Genomic DNA, 19,489 nt, shown 5'->3' with positions numbered 1-19,489 from the left:
CTTATTGGTGCATCACCCGAGTGACGCATGCATGACACTGTGATTTAAAGCAATCCAATCTGGGCTTCATTGTGAGGTGTCTAGTAGCGACCTTTCGATGAAAGACCCGAGTTTGGAATCTCCAACCTTTTATCAGACAAGCTCATAACGCTTACGCAAATATGCCTACATCAACCATCACAATGGTCGAGTCTACCATTCAGGCCCCTCCTCAAGAAATTGTCACGAGCGACACAAGTCCTCAACATCCTTCAGATGACGTACCAGATCTTATCAGCAAACTGCACGTAATCCCGACCTTCACCGATCCTCTCACCGAACGTCAATGGGCAAAGGAACATCTCGTGGGTGCTTTCCGCATCTTCTCAAAATTCGGCTACAACGATGGCGCCGGCGGGCACATCAGCTTGCGCGACCCTGTCAACCCAAAGTGCTTTTGGATCAACCCCTACGCCGTCCACTTCAAGCTTCTGAAAGTCAGCGACCTCATCCTCGTCAGTGAAGAGGGAAAGCCTCTCACCAAGACGTCCCACAAAGTCAACCGAGCAGGCTTTATGATTCACGCGGCGCTTCACAAGGCCAGGCCAGACGTCAACGCGGCTGCGCATTGCCATTCACCTTACGGCAGGGCGTGGTCCGCGTTTGGGAAGCCTATCGAGATGCTGAACCAGGACTGTTGCATGTTCTACGATGACCTCTCTGTTTACAAAGGCTTCGGTGGCGTTGTTCTCGCACAAGACGAGGGGGTAAGGATTGCGAAGGCGTTGGGGCCAAAACACAAGAACGTTATTCTTCAGAATCATGGAATCCTTACCTGTGGAGGGACTGTGGACGAGGCAGCCGCTTTCTTCATCGCCCTAGAGCAAGCATGTCAGGCGCAGCTGCTGGCCGAAGCTGCCGCTGCGAACGGTGTTCAGAAGCGATATGTCACGGATGAGGCAGCCAGGTTCACAAAAGCGGGATCGGGAACACCAGAAGTTGTCTTCATGCAGTTCAAGCCTGAGTATGACTTGGTGCTGGAGGAGACAAACGGAAGCTTTCTTTCATAGATGTTTTTAGTATATTGAAGTGTGCATCGCCATGGTTTGATCTACAGTGCGACTGTCTTCCCGATGTTCCAGGTGTGATCTGTTGGTATTAAGCCGAGGGTGCAAATTCAGGGGTACATGGGATGATAAGGAGTGCATAACCACGGTCGCATACATTGCTGGTTCTATCTTGCTGAGACTCTGGTCACCAAGATAATCAGCAATTCTACGTGATCAATCTGCAACCAATAAGCAAAAATAAGGGAAGTGGCTCGTCACTCTGTGAGATTCCCGACTAAGTCCACCACGCGGAGACCGTAGCGGTTTTCGGGTGCTTCCTCAAGGGATATCACACACACGTCATTTCGGCCCAGGCCGATTTGGCCTCAACCACGCTCTCAACTACCATCACCTTTTCGGAATGAGCCGTTGGTGTATAGGTTTTTATCATGGGTACCTTAACAATTACGCGTGATGTATAGCGGGCCTCCGGCATGGGCTGAATTGTCTTGATAACAGATGTCCCAAACACGGCCCAAAAGCCGCTCAACTATGCTACTCTTAGTCCCTCATTTTGCATTCACATGAGTTCTCAATAATCGATAACATGGTCGAGGTCCGGAAGTACCATTTGCCGGCGACGGCACTCATGCCGAATTCACCAAATCCACTTTTGCATTATCCGAGCCACTTCTCAGCCCAAGATGACTTGACGGCCAACAGAATCTGCCAAACGTTCAATGACAATGGCTGGGAAGTCCAATGGGTCTATCGATACGGCGAGACGCAACGCTCTCATTACCATTCTGGCGTTCATGAGTGTATGGCTGTCCTCTCCGGCTCTGCTACGATCCGCTTTGGCGTTGCAGACACCTCCCTGGACATGAAGGAAAACACTTGCGGAAAGGACAGGGAAACAGGAGGCATTGAGTTGGAGGCCCATGAAGGCGACGTATTCGTCTTGCCCGCAGGAACAGCACATAAAACATTCAACACCAGGCCTGAAGCCTCGTTCACACTCTTGACCCCTGGGGATGGACATCATATTGCGGGAGGGGACATTGGCAAGGCATTAAAGGAGACCCAAGACCGCATCACGGGGTTCACGATGATCGGTGCGTACCCTAAGGGCGGAGGATATTGGGACTCCTGCAAGGGCGGGGAGCACCAAGGAGGATATGAGAAGGTGTGGGCAGTTCCTAAGCCGGAAAGGGACCCCGTGCTAGGAACCTCTAACGACGGACTCCGGGGTTTATGGGTATAGTAAATAAGGGCTTTTGTAACAAGCAATCCGGTATGTTGTCAAGGAAGGCCTCATAATACCTCGTCCGTGAAAGCAACGTTTTCTTTATTGATCCCTTAGACTTCAATGCGATGTTGACAAATCTAATGAGGCTATTGTTAAAGTAGTATCCCAAGATGACGGAGGGTCTGGTTACCCTTATCTAAAGAAGACCTATGATATTATTCCCAATATTATTTCAACCGGCAAGGAGAACTTATGAAAACAGTGTGATGGAGCTACGAAATTGGAAAAGTCTCTCTGCATTGTACGCAACAGTATAACAGAGCCTATCGTTGGCCTGTGGTGAGGCACGTGTTCCACCTTGCTTATGACGAGAAACTTCCATAGCCAAGATACCGTTCAAAACAGGCTATTATCAGCACACGAAAAGGGCCCATTGATTGTACTCTCTGGGTCCGAGAACAGCTTCACCAACGTATCAACCGACGCATACATACCCGCTGTGTTGAGGAACGCGCCCATGAACACAAGTCCCCAATTCAAACAGGACAGCGCGATCATGCGCTTGCTAGAAAATTGTTGTTTCCAATTGAGATGCAGCCAGAATATTCCAGGCAATCCGAATGAGAACCAGGCAACTAGCAAGGCAGATGACACAGCAATGATAGAGTTGAAGACGGGAATAGCGTTCGCGAGTACGAAAACCAAGATCCAGAAGCCCGTTCCCAGGAGAACCCAGATGCTCCATGACTTGACGGTGTTGGTTGTCATTTGGTGTGGGATCTTGAGCAGGTCGCGCATGGTTACCACAAAGAGATACTTGATGCCGGCGTGACCGTAAAATAGGCCTGTGCAGAAAAGAGTCGAGAGGAGAATGCCGTACGATACCTTGGCTGGGAGCAAAGGAGCTGTTCCAATGGCAGGGGATGTGACATAGTCGCCGGCAAGTCCATAAATGGCGCCTCCAGTGATGAGATAGATGGGGATGGCAAAAGACTGCAAAATGACCAGAGCGGAGACGTAATCCTTCGCTGGGTCTTTCATCTCAGCCATGACAGTAAAGAAGCCTTGCCTGCCACCAAAGGAGTAGCAGATGCTGAGAATAGCGGTGAATCCTTCTTGGAAAGTTGGGTTCCCCCACAACTTGATTTTGATGTCGGCTCCGGGAGGCGCGAGTTGTGGTGAGGCTACGGCCAAGGCGATAACAACTATGAAGATTGGGACAAATATGCCAAACGTGGCAGGCCCTGAGTTGTGAATGGGATTAGCCTCTGAATGTTGGAGATAAGAAGCGCCAAAACTTACATGAGAAATAAGCAACGAAATTCATTTTCCTTGGAATACACAATACATAACATATCAACGCCGCGAATCCAATGAATGACACCGTGCACATGCTGTGTCCTGTGAGTGTGTTGAGAGCGACGCTGATAGCCAAACACGCCGAGGCACAAGCAAGACTGAGGTTGATGATGAGACCGACGGCACCAATAGTCGCCAAGACCTTGCCGCCAAGAACTTGCAGCGCGTCCGGGAGGTTATCGATGTGGCGGTACCTCTTCCAGTATAGTAGGAGAACATATGCCGTGTAAGTGGATAAAGCTCCGATGCCCAGGATTGCGATGAGACCGGGAATGAGGCCGATGCGTTGGAGAACTGACGGCAAGGCAAGAATGCCGATTCCAACCTCGGTATGAATCAACACGATGCCCGTTTTCCACTTCCCCAACACGCGAAACTGTTCGCCACCAGCGGCAGCAGCAGCGCCAAAGACGCCGTTCAAAGTGGCATCTTGCTGATCAGTGGTTTGACTGTAGCCGACTCGCTCACTGGCAGTTTCTACGTCGTAGTCGCATGTTGGCGCTTTCTTGACGTCGTCTTGTGCGTCTTCAGGTGCGGCCGTGATGGGCTTGACACCTGCGTGATGAGACATTGCCCTATTGTTTGGGTATAGCGGAGTGCGAAGAAGTGAGAGCTGGTTGGTTCGGTGAGTCGGTTGTTCGCGGAAAACACCTGCGATTTCTCGAATTCTGCAAGAATAGCTATATCAGCGTGAGACAAAGACAGAAACTCTGCATCACCCAACAATGTGAAGTTGCAAACTGCCTGTTGAGGGTATCAGTCTACTGTCGGGCGGTTCCGCATTTCCGACCAAGGCGGCCGATGCCCCACCCCGGATGTGCCCCCGACGCCAAGTACTTGGCTGTCCATTGATAAGGTCGCGGTCGATCCTGCCTAATCGCTGCTGGCATTGATTGTCGTCATCTGATAGATATGGCCGGGATAAATATGCACCTGAGTTGATAAGGCGTAATCAGGTCTCAGTGCCCGCACGTTGTTTCTACTGAGGGTCGATCCGGACGGCACACTATCAGCAGTGGTATGCTAAAGGTAACGGGTTGACCCGAATCAGGAGACATCAAACGTCAAGTAGAATTCATGAAGCTATCAGATCTACTTTCTTATCATCGCTTGATGTCTTTTGCAGAAGTCTCGGACCGTCCCAACAAACCGATCCATGTCCGCTGCAGTCAGAGCCAGGTTCAAGGCCATACTACCGCGCGGGTGGATCCAGTATCCTGCCTCCAACATTTCCAACCAGAATAGCCGCTTCAGATCCCCGTCCTCTACCGTTGTCCAGTCGTCCTTGCATTGTATCTGATCCCGGGACAACCCGTTCGTGGTGGCGTGAATACACATGAGGGTTCCAAGGCCCGTCACTGTGAATCGAGCCCCTTGGAATACCTCTAGCAGCTGCGCACGTAAAGCCTCGCCCCTCTGGTGGAATGCGTCAGCTACCTCACGTCTGAATACTTCGGACAGGCCAGTGTAACCCGCATTGAGCATGAGAGTGTTGTTCTGGAAAGTGCCTGAATGGGCAAGAGATCCCTGCATTCGTGGGTCGTACACGGCCATAACATCGCGACGCCCTCCAAAGGCGCCAAAGGGCATACCGCCGCCAAGGTGCTTCCCGAACGTCTTCATGTCCGGAGCCAAGTCATGATCGAATGTGGAGGCTATGCCACCGCCATAGAGTCGAGATGTCATGACTTCGTCGAGTATGAAGAGTGCGTTGGCGGCGCGAGAATGCTCTCTAATCGCGCGAAGGAACTCAGTGGTTGCAGGAATCGCGCCTCCAGAGCCTTGCATTCCCTCCACCAATATCGCAGCGATATCTCCTTTGTTGTTCTCAAAAGCCTCAGCCAGCTGCTGAATGTCGTTATATTGAGAGATGATCCAGTCTTGCTGGTCGACGTTGTTCGGCGCAGCCCCGAGAGAGAATGACAAGAGGCTTCCATGGTATCCGCCCCTGAACACCACAATCTTGCGTTTCCCAGTGAATTTGCGAGCGGCGGCAATGCAGTGCAAATTTGCCTCAGTGCCTGAATTTGAAAACCGAAGACTTTCCAAGTTAAAACGAGCACATAGCAATTCCGAGTACTGCTTTTCGTAGATGTTGGTGGCTCCGAGACTTAAGCCGATGTTCGATAGGACATTTGACATGGATGCCTTGATCTTGGGCTCCGAGTGGCCGAAAAGTCCGGCGGTCAGCTCTCCCACAAAATCGCAGTATTCGTGACCGTCGAGATCAATCAGCTTAGATCCCTCTCCCCGCACCATGACGATTGGGAATGGGGAAACATGAAGAAGTGTTCTGGTATTACCACCCGGAAGACTTTCCAAGGCAGCGTTGTGGTACTCCAAAGACTTAGTATTTCGAGTTTCGTACTGCTGGAGGGTTTCCGCCAACAGAGCTTGACACTGAGTCTGAGATGAGGGCGTCATGATGGGCAGTGAAGCAAACCGAGTGTGTTGAAGAGGAGTAATTAGTAATGGAGGAGATGGCCTATATGGTAGCAATCCTATGCTAAAAGGCGTGACCTTCAAGTGGCTGTCTTTGAATCGGGCTATTTCAACCAGATCAATACTTTTCCAACGCATTCATCCATGGGATCACCTGACATCATTCCAGGGGCGTGCTGTGTGGAGTCAGTTCCTTGTGTGAGACTTGATGTCCGGGTCGGATCGTACCGATTCTCTGCTGGCCACTCGTTTTTGGTGGAGGTATTGCAAAGCCGGCGTCTTTAATGAACACATCACGCCTGGGAGCCATCAAAGGAAAACGACAATGATAAAACATAATCCTCGAATACTCAATCTAAATCTGACAAGTCCAAAAAAATGTCAGGTTGCCAGCGAAAGCCAATTACTACCGAGGAGGCTCCGGGCCCCTATCCTCCACTGTCGCAGGCTATGGTTCATGGCGGCTTCGTCTTCTGCTCCGGGTCAATCGGCATGAATCCCCAAACAAACTCGATTGTCGAGGGAACCATTGCGGATAGAACTGTGAGCGAGCACTCCATTCAGATGAGATTCATGCTAACAACATGTTCCAGACGCAGGCTCTCACCAACCTCGGCAAAGTGTTAGAGGCGGCAGGTTCAGGCACAGAGAAGATCCTGAAAGTCAACATCCACGTTACAAGCATGGAAGATGTTCCACTCATGAACGAAGCTTACATGGCCTTTTTTGCTGAGCCGCGACCAGCCAGAGCCTGTGTGTGTGTTAAGGCCTTGGCCAGGGGGACGGACGTTGAGATTGAATGCACAGGGTTTATTTGAAGACACAACCTTTTCTACGGCTTCTAAAATAATTAAGATAGCTGGATGACAAGAAATCGCTAATATTCCACCGTGATCATGTCCATCAGAAGCTGCTCGACAGATGAGCAAATGCCAATATCAGCCATGCCAGCAAAGTAATTGGAGACTTGGTCGGCCTGTAAAGACGACAACACAGGCCCACTTGGCATACATGACGCAGTCTCCAAGTCCACCAGCATGGCCTGTGTAGCATTTGACAACGCTTCAAATGTGTCCCGATATGGCGCCACCGCATCCCATCGCTCCGACATTACGGCAAGAACGATCATGCAAGAAGTGCACGTCGAAGACACGATGTCTCGTCGGATGGTATTCCGTGTCTCTGGACTATTCCACAGACAGTGGACGTAAGTCAAGCCAGCTAGGAATAGGACGTGCAGCGCACCCCACGTATCATTCAATCGTTGACTGAGGTATAGCGTGCGATAAAGCTCGCAAATGGCTTGTGAGGAAGATGCGCAGTCCAGATACACCGATGCATCATCGCACTCAGGCGCTGCCCAACGGCTTTGATCGTGAGATGACCGTTGACGTACGACCAAGCGCCTTCTGTGGAGAAGTAGGATCGAGTGGTGATACATGAGTTTGTACCACTCGGGGCTGCCGAATGCGTTGTTTGCTGCACAGCCCTCCACAAGTTGCTCTGGGGCGGCGTCCATCCACGCGCGAAGCTCGTCTTTGAACTTTTGTGTAGAAGAGGAGTTACGATGCGGGGACACACTATGTGTTTCTCGATAAATGGTGCGTTGCATGCGCGCCCATATACGTCGTAGGCGAATCGTATGGAGGGCGGAGGAGACCACTGTTGCTGACTCTAAATTTGATGTCCGCGCTTGAGCTAGAAACCCAGTTGGCGTGATATTCTCGTCGTCGATGTCCAAGAAGAGAGCAACATCAATGTCTTCGTCGGTAATAGACACAGGTCGTCCCAAGGTCACAGCACATGCCCTGTCCAGGTTGTAGGAGCACCAAAAGACGCGGCGTCGTACCTCCGTTTTGAGTGTGTTTGACTCGACTTTTGACCATGGAATATCTCGGTGAAGCCCCAGCTCAACACACTGGCGGACGGCTAACCCCGACAACGTCCAGATAGAAACTCCGATGGGTGACCGTAGAGAGTACATGGCACAGCAAAGCAGTGCCTGTATTGTTTCCAGACTGTTGAGTTGCAAGACATGTTCGAAGAGATCTTCAGCGGCCGTATAGAGACTCTCCGGGAGTGGTGCGCCGGCGAAGGGCACCGCGAGAGCACCCACTGCGGTGACCATAAACACGAAGAACGCTTTCAGAGGGTCGGGGGTAAGCCCGTTCTCGCAGGCTGTCATGACAGCATCTTCATATTCGGTGTACGTCGGTCTATGCAGAAACGGATACTGTGGGTGGACGTTGTCGAAATAGGAACTTGTTAATATCCGGGCTACTTCTCTGCCCGGCATGGGTGCTGGCACCGCACGTGGTCGACTTTGGACGAAGGAATTGGAAACACCCCCGAGTGTCATACCAGGACCTCGCACCTGCGCTCCTCTCAGACGGGCAGTAAATAGTTTCGTAAAGGAGAATGCGGAGGAGGACCCGAAGTAGTGAGGCTCTCCACCAGCAGCTCGAAGGCAAAGGAGATCTAGTACAGATGGGCCCTCGCTCAGCTCGTTCATGGTCTCGCCATTGTTGTTGGCTGACTCATTCTGCAGGCTAGCACACATTAGAAAAGAAACGCATTCGTCACGCCATTGGGTACGGACCTATCTTGAACGTTTGCGTCGATCGATGCTACGATGGAAACAGGTACTTCTTGGGGTTGCTGGTTGTGCTTGTGTGGGCGGTTGAAATCATGGTCTATGCTGTCAAAGTCGCCGTCTTCGACCGAGAGCGATGCTTCGAGACGAGCCACGCGCTCCTCCAGTGCCTCGACATATCCTCGAGGATATTGTCGTTTGGTAGAGGGGTCTTCGATGATGCAAGCTGTTGGTTGTACATCAGCCAAGTTCAGACCGAAGGTTACTGGCTGTGTTCACAACTCACTTCTTGAGCCTTTCACACAATTTCCACACGAAGGTGCCCGGCCGTCACACTAGAGAAGTGAGATTGTGAGTTCACGACAGGCGCCGGGAAGTTACCATACTACGTAGGCTCACCTTTTGCTTCTTCTGCTGGCAAGCAATGCAGGCGACTCGTGCTCGTTTAGTATGGGCCCGCACGGTGATTGACGGAGATGGAGACATATTGACTGGAGTTCTGACAGTTGCTGCGGTTGTTGGAAATGAAGATGTTCCCCAACAGGGGTGATAAGAGAGCAGGATATCATTGTCCGCGGCTATCCGTCGTTCTGGCTAGTAAGATAAAGGATGCACAGTGGTGGATCAGGTGCATGCATCAGTATCTCATATCCCTGTTAGAATGACCTCCCCCGCACTTACTGCGGCCAGTAGCCTGCGATAAGGGACTTCGGGTAAACGACGAAGCATATCAATGGCACTTCTTCCCCGCGTTCCCTTGGGTGAAATTGCCTTGGAATGGAGTTATTGCTAACGATGGATAAATGAAGCGATCTGCGAAAACACCCAGTGTACTCAGCTCTTGATAGAAGAGGTGCTATATGCTACTAACGCACTCCTAGCAACCATCACCGTCCCGTCTATCATCATCATCATCATCAGTTTTCCACACGGATTTGAACTTTCGCCGGCTCAACAAAATTATCTAGACCCCTACCCCTCACATCTTCGTGGTTGTTGCGGGGGAGGCTGACAGCTGGCTTGCCGATTACGGGAGGCTTATCCACCAGATCAAGATATCCAGTTGTGGAGGTATTCATCTCTTGTGCCATGGTCATCCCGTTCCCCATCCATGCAAGACTATCACTCTCGTCTTCGTCATTTGAAACGTACTCAAAGTCCTCAAACCGAGGATGCATCAATGTGGCACGTTGGTGAACAGCAGATCCAGGCCAGTAGCCCAACATCCTGCCATTGGATGTTCTCTTGGCCCAATTATTGCACTGGTTGTTCGTTATTAATATATCCGGGACTGATTCCAAGAGGAAATTTGCTTACCGTGAAGGCAAAAGTGGTCTTCTCAAAATACCTGTCAACTTGCTTCATAAAGGCATTGACAGCCGAGATTCTGTTTCGAAATTGTCAATACCCTCGATTCTTGTCTGAGCTTCAAAGGCAGGCACAACTCACTTTGGAACCATGTACTTCAGGTTCTCGCGCTGCAGCTTCAGGATACACTTTATCATGTACTCGCAAGTTACCTCACTCATCTGGATCGTTGACCCCGCACCAGGAGCGCCATTCGGGCCAACAAAGAAGAAACAGTTGGGCATTTCCGGAGGACACATTGACATGTAAGCTCCGGGCTCTTCTTCCCACAGGTCGTCGAGCGATACTCCGCCTCTGCCAAAGATTGGGGTTTCCTTGAGCGACAATGATGTGTCGAATCCAGTAGCACAGATGATCGCATCGACCTCTCTATAAACTCCTACATCGTCCACTATCCCAGTTTCGGTGACCTTCCTGATTTCTTGGGGAATGAAGTTCAGGTTGGGCTCTGTCAGAGCTTCGAGGTATCTTGGTCCTGGGGAAACCCGGCGACAGAGAACCGGGTATGTTGGCTTCAGGGCGTCAAATATATCTGGTCTCGTTGCCAGTCTGCGCAACATCGAGTCTTCCGTGGCTTTCGAAAAGGTTTTGTTCATGTCTGATCCCACCCAATGGACAAGCTGAAACTTGTTGACGAAGTTTTCAACCTGGTGCCGGTAGTTGAGGTACTCCACTGGGTACTTCTCAAATCGCTCTTGCTCTTCGGGTGGGAAAGGGACTGCTCTCAGTGTTAGCAATTCACCCATGTCAACATCAACAAATTTCCAACACTTACAGTTATGAATGTCAGAAGTATTCTTTCTCGGATCAGCAGCAACATAGCCGGCTGGCGAGATCCAAGCCTGTCCCCTCACATAGTGATCCATATGCCGCACCTCGGGTAAGATGGCTGGGACAAGCTGCACGGCTGTAGCCCCGTACCCAACCACTGCAACCCGCTTTGCCTTTGGATCGAAACTTTCGTCCCAGTTGGCGCTGTGAATTAATGGCCCCCGAAACGTATGCAATCCATCAATCTTGGGCCACATCCACTTGTTAAGATTGCCTGTTGCCTTGACAAAGACATTGCAGTAATCTTTAAATTCAGTGCCGTCGGTCATGTTCACTAAGGTCACCTCCCACTGAGCCTCGTCTTCAAGCCATCGGGCGGACTTGAAGGCGTGTTGAAACTTGACCAATGATTTCATGCCGTATTTCTCTGCCACGCTCTGGAAGTAGCGACCGATCTCAGGACCAGGTGAGAAGAAGTGAGACCAGTTGGGATTATTCTCGAAGGTGTACTGAAATGAGACCTACAAATGCTTAGTAGATGCCCATGTTGGTGGCATTTGCCAAGTGACAGAACTCACGGACGGCACATCTGATGACATCAGGCGTAACAGTCAGACTCAATGCATTAAGGGGCATTTCAGAATTGAGCTTACCACATGTAACTCCAGGATACCTGATTCTATCAATGATCAAATCGCTATTAGAGGGAGTAAGAAATCGCTTACCTGTTCTCAAGCCAAACGCCGCCTACCTCGGAATTCTTCTCATAGATGACCAGGTCTAAATTCGGAATCCTTTGTTTGAATCGTATCCCGCATAGGATCCCGGACATTCCTGCACCGATGCAAATCACCTTCATCCTCCGAGCAAAGTCTACGGGAACGTCCCATGACTTGTGATTGCCACTGGTGTTCATCTTGGACACGATAGGACGCAGTGGGAGGATTGACAACCCCAAGCGTGTTGGAGTAGTATCCAGAAGAGGCCCGTAAGTTTCAGAAGTGTATTCACCAAGTCAAAATCTCATGTTATTAGACTACTCCTATGCTCATAAGATCCAGCTGTTTAGATGGGATGGCCCAAATTGCATACCACATGCCGACAAGTCACCTCACCAACATTGCAGATTGAGCACCACGCAGCCAGACTCAATGGTCGATTGTAACTGGAAACTGAGAGCCGCTTTGCTATGGACTCAGCGGGTCGTTCCGTTTGGCGGCATGTGTGTGTAAAGCAACTCGGGTTGACCCGACTGACACTGATCTGCACGCTTATCAGGGTGGGGTCGTTTGACAATATACTCGGTTTGACCCGACATGATGGCCTCACCTTGCCCTCAACACTTAGGAACCCATTATTTCCGGGGCAAGCAATCTTATTGGATAGATTAAATAGTACCTGCTGAAAGGTGTGCGAGGTTTGTGGCTTCCACTAAGATGATGATTGATAGCAACCGACGGCAGGTGTACGAACCTGCGCTATCCGTTCTCGATATCAACTTTCAATTGAAGCAAGGGCACGATACACGCGTCACAGAATTCCATCATGGTGAACTCATCATTACAAGAAGTCCTCACCATCTCGGAGCTGAAGCGAGCAGCTTCCGCTAAGCTGGACAAGACCGCCCGAGGTATGGATTCAAGGAATTAACTGATGCGCATTTTTGGAACCTGCTAAGATGAACTTCAGAGTATTTCAATGAAGGAGCGATGGATATGATCACGTACTGCAAAAGTTTTCCCTCTTGGCAAATTCAATTACTAACGGGTACGTAGGCTCAGAGATAACGAGCATGCTTTCGACAAGTACAAAATTCGTCAACGCATTCTCGTCGATGTAGCCTCAGTAGACACGAGGATTGCCATGTTGGGGTCCGAAATTACTCTCCCGCTCGCTTTCGCACCCGCTGCTATGCACGGTCTTGCTCATCATGAAGCTGAGAAGGGCACTTCAAGAGCTGCCGCAGCCAAAGGTATCCCTATGGGACTTTCAACTTATGCGACCACCTCGCTTGAGGATGTCATAGAAGAGAAGGGAAAAAGCTCGAATCCTTACATGTTTCAACTGAGCGTCACAAAAGACCGCTCGGTCCCACTGGATTTGATGAAGCGGGCAGAGAGTAAGCAATCTTTTGGGCCTAGCTGATCAAGGGATTCATGTCCAACAGCTAACAACGAACAGAGGCGGGATATAGAGCACTCATACTGACAGTTGATGCACCTGTCCTTGGCCGACGTCTGAACGAAACCAGGAACAAGCTGACCCTACCAGATAATCTGTGTTTGCCAAATTTGGGAGGCGTTCGTTCGCATCATAATCCTGGGCGGGATGCTAGCAATTCTTGGGAATCGATCATCCCCTGGGTGAAGTCTCACACCACGCTCGAGGTTTGGCTCAAAGGCAGTAGGTACATGTGAAACTTCTCAACAGATACAACACTAATTGCAGCCTATGACAGTATACTGCAGCGAGGATGTACTACTTGCTATTAAATACGGACTCGATGGAATCATTGTTTCCAATCACGGTGGGAGACAGCTGGATGGCGCCGCTGCGACTATCGACGTGCTGCCCGAATGTGCCGAAGCTGCCAAAGGCAGAATCAAGATTGGAATTGACGGTGGCATCCGTCGTGGGTCTGACATTTTCAAAGCCTTAGCTCTTGGGGCCGACTGTTGCTTTGTGGGGCGGATTCCCATTTGGGGTCTTGCGGTAAGAACGCCCCTAGATGCACAAACGTGTGAGAAGCATATTTGACTCACATGCAATACCACAGTACAATGGAGAAGAGGGAGTCAAGCTGGCAGTCGACATTCTGGAGCAAGAGTTGAGGACGACTATGGCCCTTGCCGGGTGCTCCTCCATCAAGGAGATTTCGCGCCATCATCTGTCTATGCTGGGAACAAATGGGATCTTGTCTAGACTATGAGTCATGTAATAGATGATTCTGACAGGATGTGTTGTGTCTAATCAGGCATAATACTTCCCGACACATTGACAAAACGCAGAGGAACATGGACAGGGTGGACTGCACAATCTGCATCCGATGAATAGAGCTTGGCCTTGAGAACGTAAGTGTCATAGTTTGACGTTCATTGGGAAGCCGTCAGTCAGCATAGACGTAAACCAAATTCTAACTTACATTTCGATCTACCTTACATCTCGATTTTACATACTTCAGATATGGAAAGTGAAGGGGTTTTTGGAGTTCATGCGAGGGCCGTGAGACTGGTGCCGGCTACCGTTACCAACCAAGTCATGATTCATGCAGATCACGGACACAGTAGCGTAACAGTTCCAATCGGTCATGGTCAGCAAATCAGAATAATGGTCTGACTACCAACCCAACCGCCATGTCCGTTGTTTCCGACACTTGGACTTCCTAAGTTAGCTTCCAAGTGAGTACATGAGTACACCGAATACCGTGAATGTCAGTCTAAGAGCAGGAAATCATCATTTTAAGAACATTCGTCTGAAATAATGTCTTCCAGTGTAAGACCTCGCCTTTGCTATGTGAACTGCAACAACAACACAAATCGACGCGTAAGCTGAGGTGACGTAGTGTTAAAATCGCAAGTTTTACATGGTCTGGCTCATACCACGGAATAATCATCTTGCGTCCGCCGCTTCGTCGTCCGCGGAGATGATCCTGGATGACTCCTCTGATGATATGCCTTCGATTTGGTCGGAGTTGCTCTGCAGCCAACGTAACAATTCGCTCCAAGATGGTTGTGGCGGTATCCCCATATGGTCAGAAGTCGAAAATACTTGATAATCTATTCTCTTCCATTCAGGAGGTGTACGTGGTGAGTCTCGTAAGAGGTACCTTGTTTGAAAGTAGGCTACTTCGCTAAAAGTGATTGTTCCGCATCGCGTTGGATGTAAGCGTCGCAGGCTCTTCAGCCCTCTGAACATGCTTTTGTTCCACCATAAAAATGCATTTTCCGTGGTCATGCGGAACTTCAGGAAACGGGTGTCCAAGATCTCTGGAGAAAAGGCGCGAAGGAGTAGCGGAGGCCATCTTCACCTCCGAAAGGTTGAAACCTTCGGAGAACTGCTCCGTATCACTGTTCACAATATTCTCTGGAAGTCGAGGAATTTCTCCCTTGTCTCGAGCGTGTTAACGGCCGGGTTGTGACGTGGAAGTACATTCTCCAAGTTCCTTTCAAAGGCCGCATGTCGCCACGCCAGTAACACAGAGTAGTCAGACTTAGGCCATCTATTACTGGGCGTGATGTCACAAGAAAAGCACGTTGGTGACTCTCGTTGAACATTAAGCCGTCGCGTATAGCACCCTTGTCCCCGTGTTTCGCGACTTGTACATGTGTAGGAAAGGCTGATTATGGCGCCAGCTAGATACCTGGAGATGTCACGGAATTGGAATATTTGGGTGTTCCCGCTGTCGAACACCGCCCAGACCCCGGTCCCAACCCCTGACCATTCCCCAGCCCCAATTCCCGGCCTCAAATCCCGGCCGCAATCCCCGCTCCAAACTAATGGAAACTTCGCTGGGATTCTGCGTGTGGTGGAGTAGGCGAGATGCGTATCAATGATTGCGTGTGCGTGCATGTGATATATGTGTGAGGGCGGCGAGAGTTCATTGAATGGGGCCTCATGTGATTGGATGTCGGCAGTCACGGGCCCCGAGCCGATCATCAATTGACCAATGGAAGGTGCAGTTGCAAATGTATTTAGCTACAAATGACTTGTACTCCCAAGCAGCCCACATGCAGGAAGAAGGTGCAAACATAGACGCCACTACCTTTTTGTAGCTCCATCATAAAGGGATAGTCGTAGCAATCGGAAGCATATCGCCATATCACAGCTTGCGAACAAGAACATCCTCCAAGCACAATGGATTTCCTGATAATGGCCCACCACATGGATTGCTGAGAGCTTAAGGTTGTTGGCGATCCTAATAAGCTTTTAAAAAAACATTGGTGGCCGCTCCCGACTACGGTCAAACATTTGCACTCAGGTGGCTATCTCGAGGTATTCTCCCTACGGGTGACATCGAAGAACTTCTGAATTGGGTTTCAACCGAATTTCACGTCAGTATATGGTGGCAAAGTGCCCGTCACTGCTTTCCTCAGAGAAGCATATCGAAACTATATGTACGTCATCATTCTGCATTCTGTGTAACCCTCAAATAGTTGACGCAGCTGTCCATAGTGCTCGGAGCGATTTGTCCAAGCTTGAGACACTTGGGCAGTTCGTCCAAATTTCACCAACGGTCACTTAAGTGCTCTCTGCAGTAATACAAAGTGTCCGGATGATCATTAGCGGCCCAATTCGCGAACTGATTTCTCACTGAGGTAGCCTAAGTTATCATGAGCGAATTAGGGTAACCAGCTGTGGCACAAAGCCAAAGCTATCGGTAATGATACCTCTGGTATTATGCCTCTGAGGCCATTGCGCGCGAGGGTTCTGGTCGTGTGGGATGGATTAGGTGGTGTTAATGCTAGTTTGGCGGGCCCAGCGCGGCACTAACAGCGGGTGCCGGTGGGGTAGTACGTAGGAGGGAAGTGTAGTAAACTCTATTACCATGCGCAGTCATGAAATCAATCCAGAATGTTCTTTATAATTAGATGGCTCTCTCGCACCGATAAAACTCAACCTCAATATATGTCACAATGACATGCCTTTGTGTTCAAAGGATTGTTCATGAACTTTAACAACATTCTACATTATGCTACCTCTGTCGATATCTGTCTGGGACTACGACCCACGTACACGTAAACCTTCTGCCCAAACAGTCTGAAAGAAAACGATAAGTTGTATTGACGATGTTGAGCCATACCTGGAACAACTCAAGAAGGATCTGGTCTCGCTTTCTTGGTCGAGACGACGGCCGTTGTCTAGTCATCCTTGCCACAACGGCTGGATAACCATCATTAGTGCAGGGCTGCCCACTGTGTCATTAGTGATGGTGTCCCCGAGACTTTCGCTGACGCCGGAGAGCTCCTCCGTCGGGCTATACAATGACGTTGGACGGTAAGATGCTACGTGAGCCTGGACACTTATAAAGAGCGTATATGTTCAAGCTTATTCTCTGTTCAACACTGATACATGGGGTGTGTATGGTCTACAATCAGCCTTGTGACATTTGATACTTCTGTTATAAAACCATCAAAGACCACTGTTGCTCAAGATTTGAGAATGCCCAGCCAAAAAGACCATGGTGGATCTGATGAAAAGAAAGTAAGTCCGCTGTACAGTTGTATGATGTATTAAGTAACACGCCGCTGATTCTGCTCGTCCAGGGATACGGCAATGATGGCGATACGCTGCCTTCCCTTACCTCTACCGTGAAGCAGGCCAAGAAGAAAGTCGAGGCAGAGGTATCGAAAGTTCAAGAAGAGGCATCGAAAGCTAAAGAGCGCCTTGTGGGCCAGGGCCAGGATCAGCCAGACCAAAAGGCTTGACTGGCCATGGCCGTGCCGTATTGTTTGGGGGTTTTTCTGTTTTTTCTGTCGCTACCGGCGCTCTATTACAAAACCAGATGGCCAGGGACCAGTCTTTCCTGATTCATACTATGGGATGATTTCACGAGAAAAGCTCTTTCGAGAGAGATTTTACAATACTATGAGGCGTTAGTGGGGGTTCTATTTATTAGTATGTTGCATTAATACAATCTTTCACATGCCTGGCTACTATTAGTTCAGCTATATTGATAGGACCATGTTCTACATTTTGCTTCTAAGTTGAATATGAATCTCTTGTTACATAAGGATAATAGCTAACCAGCCTGCTTAGGTGTTGGGCGGCTAGAACCGGACATTTCTACCGCAGGATTTGACGAGTCTCGCTGGGGCCGCTGGCTTTAGAGCTGGTGCAGCGGCCGGCGGCGCTACGTTTGTGATGAGCATCGCCGGGAGGGTTTTCTCATCATTTGTTTCGGGAGCGACCACTGGGGAGTGGCTGCTGTGCAAACAGCATTGAAAGCTTTTGGGGATGACGAGTGCTTTTAATATCTCGTCTCAGCAATGGCGATTTACACTCAATGTCTGCCAGCCTTAAGCATCCTGCACGACGGTCCGCAATGTCGCACAAATCCAAGCTTAGCCAATAGTCCTAGCCCCTTGGAGCCCACTTGGCTGCGAAGTCCTTCTGTTCTACGCCAATCACAAGGCAAACAGCGATTTCATATTGAGATGGAAATGCCAGTCTCTGATTCAGGCAGATGTGACTGTGGTCTTGCGATTTGGAAACAACTGTGCCTTGGATTCTCATTGCATGAAACGCATCACCGAATAAATGGGACGTATTGCACACACCCGAAAGACAGCTTCACTCTTTCGTGCTTCTGAGTGGTAGGGGAAGGCATCCTCATCTAGTCAGTTCACTGGCACGGGTGCGAGACTCAATAGCCCCTAAATGATAGTGCTGCTCCTCGGATGTTCAGTAACTAGGCAGTGTTATTTTGTAGTCTGTTGGAACAATTAAGCCTGCCTTACAGCTTTCTTACAGGCATCACCGATCATCTGGGTCTCACACTGGAAAGGGAGTTGCGCGCCCGGAGAGCCAAAACGGCCACCGATCTTGCCCCACTTATCCAACACCGCTGTCCCGCCCCGGGCTCCGCTACCCGGAGCTCACCGGCCATTTTCCAGACTGGCCCCGATTGGATATCCCGCACTTAAGCCTACCTAACCTGCGAAGCCGCTGAAGAGCCGCGATTGGGTCAGTTCATCGCCGGAGTTTGCATGTCGCTCTAGTGAAGTAAATTTTATGGGGTTGGGCAGCTACTCAAATTGAAGCACCCGACGGCAACACGCGATTGCGCATGCCCCTAATTCACAACGGGAACATTGCACAGGTCATCGATGTCATTTGGAAAGTCAAAACAGATTCGATGATCAACGCCCCAGTCCCCAAAACGTCGCGCTAGACATGCCATCTCCTCCTAAACGCCCATCGCCAACAACCAATTACAATTGCGTTATCCTATCCTGGATAACGAGACTTGCAATTAAATGGAGAAAGTTGGTATCTGTCTCTAGGCCTTGAGCCTTGAAACGCGACACCCAGTGTTAGAGCACCGCGTCACCACATTCGCGTCTCAGTGTCCCCCTCAACGACTCGGACCCTTGTTCTGTCGTCTTCGGGAAGACTCTGATCAGATCTAGGAGTGACCTTGAAAGCGCCGTTCAAATTCGTTGGTCTTGGTCTTCGCTGCAGTCTGTGCTTCTTCTTGCTGGCTCGGGCGCGTGAGCTCTGGTGGGAAACGTGGTGTACAGATCCGTCAGGGGCACTTTCGAACTTGGCTTGTCGTCGCTCTGCATGGGTCTTCGCGGAATCGTCTGATGAGTATTTGTGAGATCCCTTGGCCGGACCATCTCTGTGAAATCATTGGCTAGCGGGCCGACGTGCTCTGATCAAGGGAGATCTCGGCTTACACGGAATACTTTGACTTTTGTGGCCTGTCGGTCATCGTAGGATTGGCGAACTGGCGAGTCTTTGGCGCGCTTCTGATGGTTTGAGACGTGCACAATCTTCCGCGGATGAGGACTTGGGAAGAAAAGAAGAGAAATATCGCGCAACTGCTGTATTGGTGACTATGACGGCTGCTTTGCGAATGAAGCAACAGCAATATCTAGCTACATCGCGGAGAAATTTATAGGCTCGCGGCTTGCCAAAATTGAGCGCGCCCCAGATGGCGGAGAGCGTTCTCCAAGA

General features: G+C 50.0%; 7 protein-coding genes across 7 annotated transcripts; 4 read left to right on the top strand and 3 right to left on the bottom strand.

The window, feature by feature from the left end:
• Nucleotides 1–161: 161 nt before the first annotated feature.
• On the top strand, nt 162–1,049 carry GCG54_00003673 (Meiotically up-regulated protein 14; the record flags this gene model as incomplete). Its single annotated transcript, XM_045403743.1, has 1 exon — nt 162–1,049. One exon carries the CDS (start codon nt 162–164, stop codon nt 1,047–1,049), a length of 888 nt encoding a protein of 295 aa, XP_045271083.1.
• Nucleotides 1,050–1,635: 586 nt separating this feature from the next.
• GCG54_00003672 (uncharacterized protein) lies at nt 1,636–2,292 on the top strand (the record flags this gene model as incomplete). The annotated part of the gene is made up of 1 exon (XM_045403742.1): nt 1,636–2,292. The coding sequence occupies one exon, from the start codon at nt 1,636–1,638 to the stop codon at nt 2,290–2,292; it is 657 nt and encodes a 218-aa protein (XP_045271082.1).
• Nucleotides 2,293–2,673: 381 nt separating this feature from the next.
• On the bottom strand, nt 2,674–4,207 carry GCG54_00003671 (uncharacterized protein; the record flags this gene model as incomplete). The annotated part of the gene is made up of 2 exons (XM_045403741.1): nt 2,674–3,521; nt 3,580–4,207. 2 exons carry the CDS (start codon nt 4,205–4,207, stop codon nt 2,674–2,676), a joined length of 1,476 nt encoding a protein of 491 aa, XP_045271081.1.
• A 521-nt stretch (nt 4,208–4,728) lies between these two features.
• GCG54_00003670 (putative aminotransferase) lies at nt 4,729–5,895 on the bottom strand (the record flags this gene model as incomplete). Its single annotated transcript, XM_045403740.1, has 1 exon — nt 4,729–5,895. One exon carries the CDS (start codon nt 5,893–5,895, stop codon nt 4,729–4,731), a length of 1,167 nt encoding a protein of 388 aa, XP_045271080.1.
• Nucleotides 5,896–6,456: 561 nt separating this feature from the next.
• On the top strand, nt 6,457–6,896 carry GCG54_00003669 (Protein mmf2; the record flags this gene model as incomplete). Its single annotated transcript, XM_045403739.1, has 2 exons — nt 6,457–6,621; nt 6,672–6,896. 2 exons carry the CDS (start codon nt 6,457–6,459, stop codon nt 6,894–6,896), a joined length of 390 nt encoding a protein of 129 aa, XP_045271079.1.
• A 59-nt stretch (nt 6,897–6,955) lies between these two features.
• Nucleotides 6,956–11,726, bottom strand: GCG54_00003668 (putative sterigmatocystin biosynthesis monooxygenase stcW; the record flags this gene model as incomplete). Its single annotated transcript, XM_045403738.1, has 8 exons — nt 6,956–8,627; nt 8,678–8,897; nt 9,648–9,933; nt 9,989–10,058; nt 10,121–10,757; nt 10,815–11,331; nt 11,393–11,483; nt 11,536–11,726. The coding sequence occupies 8 exons, from the start codon at nt 11,724–11,726 to the stop codon at nt 6,956–6,958; spliced, it is 3,684 nt and encodes a 1,227-aa protein (XP_045271078.1).
• Nucleotides 11,727–12,355: 629 nt separating this feature from the next.
• On the top strand, nt 12,356–13,739 carry GCG54_00003667 (Oxidase FUB9; the record flags this gene model as incomplete). The annotated part of the gene is made up of 6 exons (XM_045403737.1): nt 12,356–12,440; nt 12,500–12,533; nt 12,586–12,929; nt 12,992–13,213; nt 13,269–13,522; nt 13,587–13,739. The coding sequence occupies 6 exons, from the start codon at nt 12,356–12,358 to the stop codon at nt 13,737–13,739; spliced, it is 1,092 nt and encodes a 363-aa protein (XP_045271077.1).
• Between the last annotated feature and the right edge of the window lie 5,750 nt (nt 13,740–19,489).

This window comes from Colletotrichum gloeosporioides, assembly GCF_011800055.1.
Source record: "Colletotrichum gloeosporioides strain Lc1 chromosome Unknown consensus_5, whole genome shotgun sequence".
Classification (NCBI taxonomy): domain Eukaryota; kingdom Fungi; phylum Ascomycota; class Sordariomycetes; order Glomerellales; family Glomerellaceae; genus Colletotrichum; species Colletotrichum gloeosporioides.
This window is presented reverse-complemented; position numbering and strand designations above follow the sequence as displayed.